The 18,032-nt window shown below is 40.4% G+C and overlaps 1 protein-coding gene across 1 annotated transcript in view; it reads right to left on the reverse strand.

Moving 5' to 3' along the window:
• LOC122806893 (A disintegrin and metalloproteinase with thrombospondin motifs 7-like) overlaps nucleotides 1-18,032 on the reverse strand; it is a 2,879,604-nt gene that overhangs the window by 566,051 nt on the left and 2,295,521 nt on the right. The window contains exon 22 of the mRNA XM_044077696.1: nucleotides 15,523-15,669. Coding sequence (XP_043933631.1) covers nucleotides 15,523-15,669 — 147 coding nt within the window. The remainder of the gene's footprint in view (nucleotides 1-15,522; nucleotides 15,670-18,032) is intronic.

The raw sequence follows: 18,032 nt of genomic DNA on the forward strand, positions 1-18,032 counted from the left end.
GACCATATATCTCATTTCCTCTTTGCTTTTACTGGCTAGTGTGAGTAAGCACAAAATGATCATTTTGTGAAATCACTCCCCTTCAACTACTTAAATGTATTGGCCATCCTATCGTATTCCATAGTACCAGAAAAGAAAAGTGACCACCCCCTTTCAATCTATCTTGCTGTTTTAAAAATAGTGACTCTCAACTAAAACTTAACTTTTCATACAGGTAAAACTTAAGTTACCCACTTTCACATATAATTCCTCTAGTGCACACTGCAGTGTTTAGGGTAAACCATTTTTTTCATCTTACCTTTAATCATCTATTGCAAGACCACCAGCTATTGGAGAGTCTACATTCTGCCTCTCAGTAGTCATCTTGGGATTAGTGCTTCTGTTTTCTCCTGGTGAGAGAAGGAGTACAGTTACATTATTTCCTGGAGACTGCTGATCACCAGAAAGCTTAATAACTGCTTTATAGGTGACAGCTTGAAATCTGTGCTTATATACTGATTTTAGTGAGAGTAGGAGCAGAGTGCATTGATTCCGGACTCTTTCTGGTTGTAGAGTGAGTGTCTGTGCTTAATGTACCTGATTGGCCTGGTTGCTATTTGAGGCATCTACCAGAAAAATGATGCAAGCCTGCAGACCCTTGCATCAGTTGGGACAAAACCGTGAATCACCAAACATGCCGTGGTCTGCTTCTCTTGGGATTGGGGCTAACATTTTCCTTCTGGTGAGAGAAGAAGCAAATGAGTTTTGTATCCCAACAGAGTGAAGCTGTGCTGAGACCAGCATTATTAGTAGCCAGGCAGTAGCCATTCATGCGACTCCCCTCTTTTCATCATTCTTGACAAGCTAATTCTTTATTTTTCAGTAAGTACTGCTTGATTTCTTTCTAATTTCAGAATATCCGCTTAAATACTTCATCCTTAAATGTTCAGGGTCTACGTATTAGTTTTCCCTCAAGTGTTTGGCAGTACTCTGTACAGACAGACACCTTGAGTGACATTTTTCCTGTAAAAAGAATATATAAGGAAACCGCTCCAGTTGTTGTTGTTGTGTCTTTCGGCTTTTCCCGGTTAGGGGTCACCGTAGTGGAACTCTGGTCCGCAAATGATTGGCAGTGGATTTTTACATGCAGAATTGCTAGCCCTGATGCACAACCTTCAACAAAGGTACGCCCATTCACGCATGTCTCCACACAGATGACGATCTTGCTGAGAATCAAACAGGACAATGTCTTACTGTGAGGCGACAATGCTACCGCAGCACCACCACTGCAGCTAAGGAAACCGCTCCAGTACTTAGTAATAATGACCATCCCTCCTGGCATGTCTAAAGGTCAGTTCCCTGTGCTTTCTCCTGTTAACCTGGTGAACTTGGGCATTCTGAGGCAGTGTAGCAAATTCCTCATGTAAACAGACAACCCTCTCCTTTTATCTCCCTACACTCAGACTTGTGAGAGATGCACTTATATACCAAATTGGAAGCCATGCACTCTCAAGCCAAGACATGAAGAGCTGGTCAAGAGGATAAGGTCAACATCTGCACCACACCACATGCAACACATAGCCCTCTAGAACACCCACCATCACAGCTCTCAAATAAAAACATAAACCACACACCCACCTTTGCGGAGGCTCTCAACAGAAATCTACCCAAACAGCAGAGACCTTCAAGGCAGAAATGCACTTGACTACCACAACACAGCACAAACCACAAGACACATAGCTCATCTGCACGGTGTGCCCCTCAACCTAAGACCCTAAGCCAAAAAAGCTTGCCCAATACACTAATAATAGGTCACTCGATAGTGAGGCACAGTGATGTCCCACTCACTAGGTTGAATAAGGAGAAGGTAACAATCAGCAATCTATCAGGTGCCAGAATCTGACACAACATACGCACTCAGGTCACTGCACAACATAGGTTCATAGGTTGGTACTAGGCTATCAGCCCTAGGGCCTATACAAGCCTAACCATAACAATTCCATGGATATTTCTTCTCACAATATTTACTTCCCTGGACCCCTGTCTAGCAGGGCAACTGATGTGATCCCCGAAGTGAATTTCCTATCTCCCATCCAATTGTCAAGGTTCCTTTTGAAGAGGGCCAAGGGGGTGCTCTGCTTGACATGTATGGGCAGTCTATCCCAGAGTATGGGGAGTCTCTGGGTCAGGAATCTATCCCTCCAGCATATTTTGTTCATTGTGATGACAAGGTTTAGATCCCTGGAGCGTGTGGCTCTGAGGGATTGGGATTTCTTTAAGTGGAGCATGTCCAACAGCTCAGGGTTTGACATGGCCTTTTATGTTAAGCAGAGATCACCTCTGAGTAGACAATATGCCAAAGAATATAGCTGGAATTTTTTTAGACAGTCAGCATAGGGCATCTGCTTTAGGCCTGTGATTCTTTCAGTGAGGTACTTCTTTGGCCTTTACAGCTGCTGCAGATGTCTCGTGAGGTACATGGGCATTGTACTCTATAATGGGTCTAATGAGGGATAAGTACAGTGGGACAATAACCTCCTTTTTTCTGGATGAAAAGCCCTTGGTGATGAGGTGTGCCACATAGAAGGATTTCCTGACTGTTGTGGCGATGTGGTTATTGAAGGTGAGACCACTGTCCACCTGTGTCCCTAAGTCTCTCATCACATTTTTTGGTGTTTAGTGTACTGCCACCTATGTGGTAATTCATGGGTACATGTTTTTTCCCAAAGGGGATAACTATACATGTCTTGGCATTAAGCTTGAGCCCATGGCTCTGACACCAAGCATCCGTTTCTGTAAGGCCCTTTTATAGAATATCCACATTATTTGAGGATTCAATAATGGCTCCCAGTTTGCAGTCATCTGTGAACTTTGTTAGCCAGAGTCCCTCAGTGTTGGCCTGTTCTTCAGAGAAGTAGATGCCAAACAAGAGCGGTCCCAGGACTGAACCCTGAGGTACTCCACTTGTCACTTGTCTGGAGCTGGATTTGGATTCGGCTACTTTTACAGTATGGGTTCTATCAGTAAGCCACTTGACAACCCATCAAGTGATGTAGGGATTTATGCCCAACTTAGTAAGTTTATCTATGATTCCAGAGTGGGGGATGGTGTCAAAGACCTTGGCGAGGTCCAGATAGGCTGTGTGGACCTCCTTACCCTCGTCCACAGCTCTGGAGACTGATTCGAAGAAGTCAGTCAGGTTCAGGAGACAAGATTGGCCCTTCACGAACCCAAACTGGGTGGGGTCCAGTGTTTGAAGGTTGCCAATGTCTTTGTTTATAAGTTCCATGATAATGTGTTGCATACCCTTGCAGATCAGGCTTGTCAGACTGATGGGACGGTAGTTCCTGGGATCCAAGGTGGATCCACCTTTGTGGAGTGGGATAACTGTAGCTGTGCGCCACTCAGTGGGCATGAAGCCTGAGGTGAGGCTATGATTAAACATGACACTTAGGTGAGGTGCCAGTTAATTTTGTAGTTCATATAGTACACAGCCCGGGATGTCATCTGGTCCCATGGATGTTGTATTCTTAGCTTTGGAGAGTGCGGTTTCTACCTGTGTAGCCATGATTAACAGAATTTGGCAATCTTTTGGTATTAATATTGGCTCTTTAGGGGGTGAGAGGGGGTGAAGTTGGCACTAAATTGATTTGCCAGGACATTGGCAATATCCTTGGGATCAATATATTTAATGTCATTCTGTTGTTGCTCAGAGCAGATGTGAGCATTGCCATTTAGATTCTTGACATAACTATAGAATGCCTTGTCTTTGGAACCAAGACGGTCTCCTCCAAAAAAAGGCAGCCAATCTGGTGGTCCCCTGCCATTAATAAACTCTACAACAGAAGGAAGAAACTGTTGCAGAAAAGGTGAAGTCCCATGACTGAAAAAACTCCCTTATTACCCTCAACAAAAAGTTAAGATCCCTCATCAAAACCTCTAAAGCCAGCCATGAAGACAGAACTGTGGCAGACACCAAAAACAACCACAAAGTCTTCTATAGTTATATCAAGAATCTCCATGGCAATACAAAGGTTTGCTTTGAGTTACTGCACAATGGTACCTCCTATACTGAGCCAACAGATATTGCCAACATACTGGCCGACAAAGTCAGCGCCAACTTTACCCCTCTCTCCCCCCTAAAGGATCAAGCACAATACCGGAGAAATGCCAGGCACCCAGCATTACTGCAGAACAGGTTAAAGCTGCATTGTCCAAGGCCAAGAATACAGCTTTCATGGGACCCGATAATATCCCTGGATGTGTTCTACATTAACTACAAAGTGAAGTGGCACCACATCCATGTGCCCTGTTCAATCGCAGCTTCACCTCAGGCTTTGTCCCTACTAAACAGCGCACTGTTACAGTCATCCATCTCCATAAAGGGGGAGCAACTACAGACCCTGGGAATTATCGCCCCATTAGCATGATGAGGCTGATATGTAAGGCTATGGAGCACATCATCATAGACCTAATTAACAAGACTATAGGAAATCTCCAAACTCTAGATCCCACGCAATATGGTTTTGTGAAAGGTAGATCATGCCTGCTCAACCTGGTTGACTTTTTTGAATCAGTCACCAGAGCTGTGGATGATGGCAAGGCCATTTATACAGCCTACCTTGATCTGGCCAAGGCCTTTGATATCATTCCCCACTCAGGAATTATTGATAAACTCACCAAACTAGGCATCAACCCCAATATCAGTAGGTGGGTTGCACATTGGCTCACAGACTACACAGTGTGAAAGTAGTGGACTCCAAGTCAGACTGCCATCCAGTCATGAGTGGAATCCCACAGGGATTGGTCCTGGGTCCTCTCCTGTTTGGCATCTAATTCTCAATAGTCCAGGCCAACACGGAGGGACTCTGGCTGACAAGGTTCACAGATGGCTGCAAGCTGGGAGCCATTATTAACTCCCCAAGTGATGCAGACATCCTACAGAAAGGTCCCACTGAGACCAGTGACTGGTGTTGAAACCATGGCTTTACGCTTAATGTCAAAAAATGCATTGTCATCCCCTTTGGGAAAAACTCAGTTCCCACTAATTACCACATCAATGGGAGCCCGCTGAACACTGAAGGCATTATAACAGATCTGAGGACACAGGTTGACAGCAACCTCTCCTTCGACCACCACATTGTCACTGTGGTCAGAAAGTCCTTCTATGTGGCACATCTCATTACCAAGGGTTTGACATCCAGGAAGAAAGAGGTCATCATCTCTCTCTACTCTTTCCTTATTAGGCCAATCATCAAGTATAATGGCCCATTTGGCATGTATCTCACTAGACAGGTGCAACATCTGGAAAGACTAGAAAAGTACCTCACAAAGAGGATCCTAGGCCTTAAACACATGTCCTACATGGACAGACCCAAAAAACGCCAGCTATTTTCTGTCTCATATCATCTACTAAGAGGCGATCTCTGCTTGACTTACAAAGCACTGTCTGACCCAGCTCTGTTAGAAATGTTACATCTAAAAAAATCCCAGTCCCTCCGCACCACATGCTCCAGAGACCTTGACCTCATTACCACAATCAACAGAACATGCTGGAGGGACAGGTTCATAACTCAGAGACTGCCCATGCTCTGGAATAGACTTCCCATACATAACAAGCAGAGCACCTCACTGGCCATCTTCAAAAGAAATCTTGATGAGTGGATGGGAAATAGAAAGTTCACCCCAGGGATCACTCCAGTGGCTCTACTTGATAGAGGCACTGGGAACTAACATCGGATGGTGCAATGCCAGGGCACATCTATGGGCTAGTCTTGTAAAGGCTCCAGGGCCATTAGCCTAGTACACATCCATGAACCTATTAATCCATGACATGTTGCATCATTCCTATTAAAAGGCTTTAAGCTCAAGAAACTCTATCTGAGAGTAAAGCATTGGTTCAATTACATGCAAGTCATAAGGAATCAGTGCTGTTCTATATTACAAGTAACTTACAAGTGCTTTGCCATAGTGCAGTGTTACACTGAGCTATGTAAATTTGCCTAAAGTAGAATTTGAATATTATCCACCTTGGTTAATGATTACATGCCCATAGCAAATGTTTGCTCACTATTAAAAATCCTTAAGAAACTGGTATATAATGAAATATTGGAATATGATAGCATATATAATATACTTATCAACCAACAATATGGCTTCAGACCCAAACAAGAAACATCACTGCCTTATACCAACTAAAAGACCAGATCTATCGTGACATGGAAAAATGTGAACAAATACAAGCAATATTTTAGACCTTAAACATACATGAGGAAAAGCTGATCACAGTTTGCTTAAGAACAGGCCAAAAGACATTGGTTTTATTCCCAAAGTATTGTAAAAGTTTGACAGCAGTATGTCACACAGAACTACTGCAGCTCACATAAATGATAACATTTCAGACGTTGGTGTAATTTAAAAGGTGTACCACATGGGTCTGTACTTGTAACACTTTTCTACTCACTTCCTTTAATAATTTGCCATAATGACTGCCTAACAAAAGTTACTGTATATTGTATGCGGTCCTACTGTGGGGGGGGGGTTAAGGGTGGGAGAAGCCCCACTCCAATGTATGTATGTTGTTTGTCTTTTTAATCTGTCATCTCCTAAAGCACACAAATAATAATAATAATAACAACAACAATAATTCTCTGAATAAACTGCTCTTTAAGTGAACGGCAATCATCCTGAATCCTTGTAGCCTTGTCTTGGTCCAAGTAACACAGGGGGCAGTGTTTGTTTCTGCATATCCTTGTGTGCCCCAAAGTAAGCAATTGCCTAAAAATTAATCCTAATTTTTATTTCAAGGAAATAAATTGTGTCCAACTTTTAATGCTGAAAGCTAACCAAACACCAGTTCACAATAAAGTAAAACGTAAAATGCTTGTGAGGATTCATTTATCATATCTGGAAAAGCATTTGCTCTCCACCCTCCATCTCAAAATAGGTAGTCACTTTCTACATTTCCCCTTTTGATGTTACGCTGGATTAAAATTAAGGCATAAATGCCCACAGTCCTATTTCAAGTTGCTTTTGTCATATTTGTATACAACATACCTCCTCACCCCCTACCCCCCAAAAGACAGCCACCTTGAATGTACCTTCATGATGTCAGACTGAGACAAACCTGTAAAAAACAAATAAAACATAACATATATGCTGTCAGATATATATAAACAGCAAACATATTTACTCTCCACCAAAAGAAAGTCATGTGTATATGCATCATGTTTGATTTTGAGGAAAATGAAAAAAAAATAATGATTACTGTAGTTTGTACAACTTGTTACTTCTAGAGAGAGTACAGTAGATCCATGCAAGCTATAGTGACCCCTGTGCACCTCTCTGATGTTTGTGAGGAAATTTAAAGAAGCAATGACTACACTGATCCCAGCCCAACACAACGTATAATGACCTCCCAGATTTGGATTGAATGTCACAGAAATAATGACATTGTCCCCAGACCCCCACACAAGTACATCAACTTTCTGTGTTGACCTACAAGCAGGGCTGGTTGTAGACTAGGTAGGGTTCAGAGCAAAGGCAATTATTAAACCCATGTCAAAATCCACTTATATAGCCTTGGTGTGTGGAGGCCACCACTCCCCAGAAGTTCAGAAGGCCTTGTACAGCCTTATTGTGTGGAGGTCACCAGTCCCCAGAAGTTCAGAAGGCCTTGGATAGCCTTGGTGTGTGGGGGCCACCAGTCCCCAGAAGTTCTGATAGCCTTGGTGTGTGGAGGCCACCAGTCCCCCAGAAGGCCTTGGTATTCTGTGAGGCAGTTATTCCTTGTTTTTTGACAGATGACTGTTAAACTGAGCAAGTGACAAGAGGGCAAGTTACTTTCATCACGGCAAACCCTAACAAATAGTTACAGCCACTTCTACAAACAATTCAGATGTCTGATTGTGAGAAAAGAGGAAGACTGCACAATGTTCCAAACAGCCGACACACATTAAAATACTGCACGTTGCTTCACATAATCACATTAGTTCTGCACAGCCAGAATAATAAGCAAGTGGCAGCAGGCAGCTTGCCTTTTTTCTCTACACACAGCAATTATGTCTAGTCTGTCAGTACATATCACAGTGTCCAGTTAAGTAATGCATCTTACTTCTCACAAATACACACTACTCCTGCAAAGCCAGACAGTGAAGGTTGTAAGCCAAGAAAATAACAACAGGGTCAGTTACTTGCATCTAGCCAACCCCAACCCAGCAGTTACAGCCACAGTGTTTGATGGCTATGTAATATTATTTCACCTCCACAGTCCAATCAAGTTGTTCCACACAATTCACAAAGCCAAAAGTATTGCCAAAAAATCTTGTGATCACTACCAGCAATACTGTAAAAATAGTAAGCCACTTCATCTCAATGTCCACAGAAACCAGAAATATAGTAAAAAATATATCTGTTTGATCACTGCCAATGTTATTGCAAAAATAATACACTTATCTCACCACACTATTCCTCTAATCTTAACAATCCACACAAATAACTTATCCAAAAATATTTCCAAAAAGTATCTGGTTGATCACTGCCAGCATTATTTAAAAATCGTAGTAACCCTAAGTCATGGCAGTATTCTCGCATGCTGTCCATAATTCTGCAGATTGTCCCCGATTTACTTCATATATCTAATACATCAACAAATAAAATAAAAAAAATTCCCTTCCAGCATTTCTTTATGCTACATTTGAATGTTGTGAGGTCTCTTCTTCCAAGAGCTCACAATGTTTACATCAAGTCAGGTGGAGTACTGCCCTCCCTGCATTGTCCAGTGTCCATCAGGAGTACTGCCCTCCCTGCATTGTCCAGTGTCCATCAGGAGTACTGCCCTCCCTGCATTGTCCAGTGTCCATCAGGAGTACTGCCCTCCCTGCATTGTCCAGTGTCCATCAGGAGTACTGCCCTCCCTGCATTGTCCAGTGTCCATCAGGAGTACTGCCCTCCCTGCATTGTCCAGTGTCCATCAGGAGTACTGCCCTCCCTGCATTGTCCAGTGTCCATCAGGTGCATTTTCTTCTGCATTGCTTTATTTATAGATTTATTTTTACAACAAAGAAATGTTAATCTAAAATAAATGAAGAATGAATGAACAATAGTGCAAGCACTGTACCCTGGGTGATCGCATAGTTCACCTACATGTAAGGTCGGCCCTGGTTAAGGGCAAGACAAAGCTGCTGCTGTAACAAAGAATCACCCTGGTATATTTCCCTTTAAATGTTTATCCCTGGGATAACAATTTTTCCTTTATCATGGCACAACTGTAAAGCAGTTACCTACTGTCTGTTGTAGCTGCATTTAACTGATCAATGTAGGTTGTACCTTGTACCTTGGTAAGCAGTACAAGCCCATGAACATGAGGTGATGCTGGACAAACAGGTTTGTCTCCCAGAGGCTGCCCCATCTTTGGAACAGACTTCCCATACATGTCAGAGTACGTTGCTGACCCTCTTAAAGAGCAACCTTGATTAGTGGACGGGAAACCACAAATTTGCTCCAGGGGTTCCACCTGTGGCCCTCACTGACAGGGGCGACAAGTGCTGAATGATGTTTTTTTCTGGATAAACTCTTGGCTAGGCTTGTATGGGCCCCAGGGATATTAGCCTAGTAACCGCCTATGATCCTGTGATCCTATGTTGAATGCTTTTTTGTAATCTATCCATGCCATAGTTAAGAGTCTTCTCTTTTATCATCTGTTATGACTTTATTTACCAGTACCAATAGATTATCCTTCGTTCCATATGGCTTTTTTTCCCCTTTTTGTTCTATTGTCATAACTAAAAAATACTCTCCAACTTTAAACCAAAATAAACACAAAAATGAAAAAATGAACACCCAATCACAATATGATCGGGTCTGATGAAGTTTACCTATGAGAAGTAAACGAAAGCACTAACAAAATATTGTGATTGGGTGTTCATTTTTTCATTTTTGTGTTTATATTGTCATAACTATTTTTTAAAGCTATGTCTATATCAGTTCAGTATATAATTTATACATTGTCAGAAGGCTAGTTTTTGGTCTATAGCTCTTAGAAAGGCTTGCAGGTTCACTCTTAAAGAGGAGTATGTTTTTTCCCATTATTAACCAGGCTGATATCTGGCTGGGATGTGCATACAGGGCTATATCTTTGTGTAAAGATGTTAATATTTTTATTCAGAAGTTAGACATTGTGTCTGGATCCTGGATTTTTCAATTAAGAGCTTTTCTTTATTTTGTCTCGATATCTCTGGCTGTTAATTCCTCACATTTCATACCTTCCATGTGGGGGGCTTCTTGTTGTTTCTTTTAACTCTTCTATCTATTTGACATCTTTGTTATGCTCAACGGATTCTTCATAAATGCTTTTTCATTTTTAGTGGCATTTCTATTGATTTTGCTTTGTTTACCAATTCTCTGTAAACCTTTTTAAGGTTATTGATGAATTGCTTACTTTGTATTTTCCATTTATATTTAGTAGAATACCTTCTAACTTTTTCTGCTTGTGTTGATACTTTTATTTTACTATTGGAAACAGTGCATGATAAATCCTTGCCTGTTTTTGTATTATTTTGCTTGTACAACATCTATCTTTATTAGAATGTTTGATGATCTGTTCAATTTTCTTATTTTTGTAATAGTGATACTTCTTGTTTTAGTTGCTTTATAGTTGTTTCTGTTTGATACTTGCATTCCCTTTCTCATGTGTATGTGTGTGTATGCATGTATATATATATATAGGTTTACTATGATAAAATTGCCGTTCACATACCTGCCATTCAACTGTCAGTCGATCGCAATGTCGAATAATAATGTTACTGCACATTAAAATAAACAAATCCATTAGTTCGCCGATGACAGCAATTTGAACTACTGAGTGGTGCACAATGAAATCTGATGATCTGTGATGACGAAAACACGGATGCGATGAAGATCAGCATGTCGCACTAATTACAATGAAAATATAGGGCGCGGCTACTAGATGATGTGATTAATGACCTAACGGCCATAAAGAGCTTCAATGAAGTTGTGTATAATGTGCAACAGGTGGATTTATCGGCTTACAGCCTATGGATTAGTCGGAGACCTAAGGAGGTTAATTGAGAAGTGTGGAAGGGTGAGTATAACCCAGATGTGAGCAGGTGGTGTGAATGTGTCATGTCAATGAAAGTAATTTTGCTGAAGTGTGTAATATACTGTTTTGAAAACTCAGTATCAACCTCATAGTGCTACTAATATATTGATGGCAGTATTAATTGTGAATAGTAACATGAAAGCTATAAGGTGTAATATATTTGGGTTAAGTGACAGTGAAAAGCATCCTGGTGTAATGGATTGTATGAACTATGTATATGTTGTTGAACTTCCAACAGTGGTGCTGCAAATCAGTTAGTCTGTGGTTGATACTGCCACTAGATGCATCAGCATATTGTGTATGCATGCTGTCACAGCTGTGTGTATAGTTATACTTCAGGTTACTTATATTAATAGTAGGAAACTTCCTGTCACCTGTATGCAGTATCCCCTATGAATTGTTTGATGACGCAAGTAGTGATGTAGTTGACATAGATGAATTTTAAAGTTGTGAAGTGCACATTAGAAAAGCATACTGCATGCTGTTATGTACCTGCGGAGGTATCCAATGCCTGTATAGTGTTCTCTATAGTGATTAACAGTGGCATTGTTGGGCAGAATACATGTATCAGCTTAGGTGATCGTCTCTAATACTCTGTAAGTAATAGTGGGAAATGGTATATGTAAGTAAGTGTAGTGTAATAATGTTTCTCCATTAGGAGATGTATTCCATTGTTATTGCAGTCCCTTTGGCATGGGTTGTGTATGTGATACTTGTGATATATACAAGCAATACAGGCCTGTATCACATAGTACTATTGACGTTAATTGTTAGTAATCATGGTACTGTTGTTAATTTGTAGGTGTGCTCAGGTACAATGACTGACCAACCGAACGTGAGTTATCCTGGCTTTACTAGCACTTTGTATGGCACAGTGAAGTCTCAGAAAGGTCACCCAATCCTTTGTATTGATGGTTATCAATACTACCTTGAAAAGAGTAACCCTGAGAAGAATTACTGGTGTTGCACTCAGAAGGCAAGGCAGAGGTGTATGTGCCGTTGTATAAAGGAGAAGTGTGCTGGTGAGGACAGGCTACTTTCACACACCTGATGTGGTCAGGGTAGAGCAGACTAGGATACGGGAAGCCATTAAAAGGCGTGTTGAACAGACTCTGGAGGATCTATGTAGGATAAGAAACTGATCATAAAACTGCAGACTGATTGTAGAATATCACTGGCCTTTACAAACCCGGGGGATTTACCATTATGGAAAGTACATTTAAGTTTCCTCAAACCTGAAACCAGGATCTCTAGAATTTTGATCTTTTCATCTTCAGATCTTGTCACATTTCGAAAACAAATTCAATTTTGAAACTGCTACTGCATATTTTTAAAAGGTGACACTTAAAACTCTTCAGAGTTTTACATACATTTGTGGAACAGCTCTTTAAAAGTAAAACAGTTGATTACTTGACAAAGAAGGATAAACTCTTCATTGTTCCCCAGAAGACCACACTCTAGAGGATCCTACTAGGGAAGGATGGAAGGGAATGGCCAATGCTGGCTTGCCTATCCCATAGGAAGTAAGTTAGCTAAGTCTCTTCATGGGAACAGAATCTTTGAAAAGGCCCGGAAGTGGACATCTTTGACTGGGGACCTGAGGTGTCAGCTAAGCAAGGCATTTCATGGACTTCAGCAGAGCAGCAGGTGTGGGAAATCATGGACATTCTCTAGGCTCAGTGTACTATACTCTACACCATAAGGGATTACCCCTACAAGAAGGAGGTAGGCATATACAGAAAAAAAATGAAGCTGCCATGGTAACAGCCCATCACTTGCACAAAACTCTTGTCTTGATCAGCAGCCATCTATGGTCAGTTTGGGTGGGGAATCAATGAGTGAATAATGTGATAACAAAGGAACATGACTGAGGCACAGAAGAATAAAAAACAATAATAATGATGGTAATAGTAATAACAATAGTAATAACAATAATAATAATAATAATAATAATAACATTAATTATAATTTCAGGACCCAAACTTAAAGGTTTGAATTCTGGGCTCAAGCACCTCAGGAAAAGAGGAAATAGGTGCAGATGAAGATGAATCTCAATGCCTCAAAACAGCATGTGTGAGGACTACAGAACAGATTTGAGGCCAAGCCAGGTACTGAAATAAAGTACAAACAGAAAGCTGGTGGTGGAATGCAAAAGTCCAAGAAGTCATAAAAAATGTAGTGCAGGAAAAAGTGGGAGGTAGAAAAGATGGACCAGGCTAGGAAGGAATACTTGTTGGCTAACAAAGAGACTAAGAGAATAGCAAATAATAAGGCATCACAGGCACTATACCACCTTCTGGAAAGTGTCTCAGTAAATGGCACAAAGGGACACTATCGGGTTGCAAGGCAAAGATGGAAAGATAGAAAAATAAAGAAGATAGTCAGACACCTTTCATAAGGGATGCCAGCAAAAACCTGCTCACCAGCTTACAGGACATCAAATGCAGATGGAAGGAATACTTCTAGCAGCTTCTGAATTAAGAAAACCCCACAGAAGCTGTACTGCCCCAGACACAGCCTGCAATGAAAGAAGAAGAGGAGCCCACCCTAGAAGAAGTAAGAACAACATGTAGGAAAATGAAGTCATGGAAAGTTGCAGGCTCAGATGAGATCACAGCAGATATGAAAAAAGATGTTGGGTGACACGGGAAGAAATGGTTCCTGAGGGTGCTCATAGCAGTATGGAGAGTAAGGTGTAACCCAGATGACTGGAGAATAAGTATACTAAAACCAGTGTACAAGAACAAAGGGGACATTCACAACTATGGACAGTACAGAGGTATCAGACTTCTATCACACTACATGAAAGTCCAAGACAGTGTGACTGATAAATGAACAGAGCAGTAGAAAGTGAGATGAGCTGCTCAGATTCAGATCAGGATGCAGCATAACTGACCCAATGTGTGCAGTGCGGCAGCTGGTTGATAAGAAGCTTGACATGAGGAAAGAGTCCAGGTGGGCACTCTTGACTTGGAGAATGCATATGGCAAGGTCCCAAGAAAGCTGATTTAGGCAGTCTTGTGATGGTTTAAAGTCCCAGAAACATTGGTAGAATTGGTGCAGGATATGCACAAAGACCAAATGACTCAAGCATAAACAGTGTTTGGATTCACAGAGGGGTTCCCAGTGGATGTAAGTGTAAATCAGGGCTCTCAGCCCACTGCTGTTCATATTGGTGATGGACTAGATTAGCAAACAGGTTGGAGGGGACAGGTCAACAAAGTTGCTGTATGCAGACGATATGGTATTACAGTCAGATTCTAAGAAAAAACTTCAGCAAAGGATAGAGGAATGGAATACAAAACTGAAAGCACATAGAATGAAACTGAGCACAGATAAGATAGTTGTAAAGATAGCACATGGGGGAAATTAGAAGCTAATGTGAACTGAAATAGAAAAAGTGGAAAAGGTTAACAGCTTCAAGCATCTGGGAGGGGTAGTTGAAGAGAAGGCCAAATGGAACAGAGTGTTAGGGTTAGTGTATGACAGAAGAATGCCAAAGAAGCTGAAAAGTAAAGTGTAAAAAACAGTGTTGCAACCAGTACTACTGTACAGTACAGAAATCTGGCCAGTGGAAGCAGAGCAGTGGAGGAAGCTAGAGGTTGTGGAGATGAAGTACCTAAGACAGGTGGTAAGATGCACATTGTGGGACAGACGAAGAGATAAGGACATCAGAACAGAAGTCAAAGTAGCTTCAGTTGCAGACAAGGTCAAAGAGAACATATTCAGGTGGTTTAGGTACATGTGCAGAAAAGCAGAAGACAATCTGGTGAAGAAGATGTGGGACAGACAGGAAGAAGGCAAGAGGAAGTGAGGGTGTCCAGCAAACAGGTGGATGAATTGTGTGAGAGAAAACACTGTGAGATAGGCATGGGTGTTGAAGAAGGTAAGAGAGAGGCACTGAATCGAGAGAGATGGTGACAGCTGACACCCCAACCCTAGGTAGAAGATGGGGGGGTTATGGGTTGATGATGATGCAAACATAAAGCTGATGTTATGATTTCTGATAGTGATGATAACAGCTGACATGCTTTGATTTGCAGAAAACTTAATGTGCCCAGTGGTTGACTTCCCTGATGATGTAACTGGCTTCCACTGCATGGTCAGAAAATAATTTTTGGGTACCTTCACTTCAAGTGTCAGTCAGGGCACCTATGTGTTTCTTTCTTTCTGTAGATCCCTATAATTGCACATTATAATTACTTTACAATTGTTTGTTAAAGCATTGATGTAACTGGCTAGTACAACTTGCTCAGAAAGGAATTGTGTGCAATGCAAGTCTAGTCAGGATACTTGTTTCTTTTTTTAAACCTGTATACATGCACATTATAAGTACTTGACAATCCTTTCTTTTAAAGCTTTAATGTAAGGCATGTCATTAATTAGAATGTTCTAGAAGTGATTAGGCAGAATGATTCACTCACCATTCCCCAGGATCCAGTGACCCATTTAGTACAAGGAAGAAGGTAGCAAGCTTTTGTATCGTTAGGTTGCAATGTCTGATCACACTGTCCGGTCTCAGGGCACATGACTAATCTGTGTTGATCTCCCTCTCCACACATTTCAGAGCACTGAAAAAAAATAACAGGACATTAAAGCAACACAGTACTAAAGAAATGGCAAGCATTAAGTACCATGATCACATATGATAATATTATTTTTTATTGTACTATTATAAGCAACACAGGCCTTGCTCTTAGCAATGCAGCTAAAGAGTTTTTTCTTTATAGTGAGGTTTGAGGCAGAGTTGCCACTTCTATTCATCTTTTTGTCTCGTCTGCTTTTTTGTTCTGTCATTCTGTGCTGTCATTCAGTACTGTGTAAGAGAATACACTGACAAAGCACTGTATTACGCATGAAGTTGGAAATGTGTGCTTATTTGTGTGTGGTATGCTTAGCTTGCCTGAGGTAACAGAACACTGACAGCTGAAAGTGGTAACGACTAAAAATAATGGACAGGCAAAGAAGTAAGAACTCAAGCTGATACATCAGGAAGTCTGAAAAGTAAAGTACAACTTTATGAATCATTAGAGTTTGTATTTTTGTGGCATCTTACTGTTTGGTGCCATCCAAGTATAACGTTTACAGGTTAGTAAAAAAAATTTCTTGTATTATGACAAACTATACAGGGTCTTACAGGGAATGATTAATAATACAAGCACCTTCACCCACTAGACTGCACTGACTAAACAAGCACTGCCCTGTAAATATAATTGTTTTTTTCAGTTTTTACTGTCTCTGTTGTTCTCTTGCAGTACAGAAAGGATACACAGATATGCAATTGTAATACCAGTCTACCATACAGCTCTCACTTCTACTGGATAATCTACGTTTCCATCAGTGTAAGACAATGTAATGAGATAACAAGGAAATGTAACACCGCCTCTGTGGATCTGTCATTAATGATGTCTCACACTATCAATATTTTTTTCCTTATTCTATTAATTAAGGTACTCATGCAACCTATTCTTATTGTAAGCGATGTGTTTTCATTTTAAATAATGCTTTGTATACCTGGTGTCTATTTTTGTGAAATGATTTACAGTTGATTGTTTTTAATCTAAACTATGCCAAAAAATATTATAAGGTTACACATAACTATTTTGTTATACATTTACTGTGGAAATTTTCTTCCTCACTGAAAAAGGCCTATGAACAGTTGGGCCATTCAAGTAACCCAAAAAAATTAATTAATTACGTCAATCACATAAATAAGTGACAAAGCTAAAATAGTAATAGTTGCCTATGCTCTTTTAATCCATTGCATACTGTGTGTACATACAACTTGTTGAGTATGTATGTTCATGAATATATTATGAGTAAAATGTGCAAATAATTGCAGATATGTGTGTTTCTGGATACTTTAAAGTGAATACACATTAGATCAAATAGAAAGCAAATGGTACAAAGGTCAGCTCATGGATGCAAAGCCATCTGCAGTTGGCCAAAAAGTATAAAAAAGACATTATGAAGCATTAGATAGAAAACCGTGTGCTAATCAAACAGTAGAAAAGGTGGTTACATGTGTAAAATATTGAAATGTGGATGGGGATTAAACAAATTATGTATATTAGAAATATTTATTTTGAAATATTTATATCATAAAATGATAATGCAATTTGGGAGTGCAAACAACTGAATTGTAATGGTCACACGGTGTTATTTTTGAATAACAGTGCACAATGTTTTACAATGCTAAACAACAGAATTACAATGAAAAATAAATTTATTAATGATCACATGTTAAGATAAAACAATATGCAATACATTTATTTCTAACAATGATCACCAAGAAACAGCACTGAGAGACTTTCCTAAATGAAACGTGAGAGCAACTTAATAGAAAGGTCAGTTTAATAACCAAATATTGAAAAGAATGAACAGGATTAAACTAATGGTCTAATGAATAGCATAAAGGCAAAATAAACCAGTTTCTGTATATTACTGAAAATGAGTTGATGTTAAAGCATTTTAACTTAATTGTGGTTGCTTAAACAAAGAGTCAAACTCTGCTATTTATAGATGCAGCTGAGTTCAAGTGATGTAAGAACAGCAGGTGCGGGGAGGAAAGGCAGTCGCTGGACAAACATCTAGATGAAATCAAGCAAGGAATTTGTGGCAGCCATGGGGAGGGCATGGCACTTTACCTGATAGGTGGATGGGAGATTTATGGTTAGGTTTAAGGAGTAGGGTTTTGTGATAAGGTTAAGGAACAACCATCCGATTTAGGGTTAGGATCAGGGAACATTGTTGGGCATTAAGGTATGGAAGTGAGAAAGAGCTTTTGGATTATCAAGTGGCATGGAGTTTTAGACTTAGGGTGCAGGGTTTGTGATTAATTTGAGAGAGTGACTCGGAGCATTAGGGTTAGGATTAAAGGAGTGAAGTTTAAGGTTAGAGTTAGGGACAGGATGGTAGCTTTAGGGTTATAGTT

This window comes from Protopterus annectens, chromosome 7.part0 (assembly GCF_019279795.1).
Source record: "Protopterus annectens isolate FY-2018-M chromosome 7.part0, PAN1.0, whole genome shotgun sequence".
NCBI lineage: Eukaryota > Metazoa > Chordata > Ceratodontiformes > Protopteridae > Protopterus > Protopterus annectens.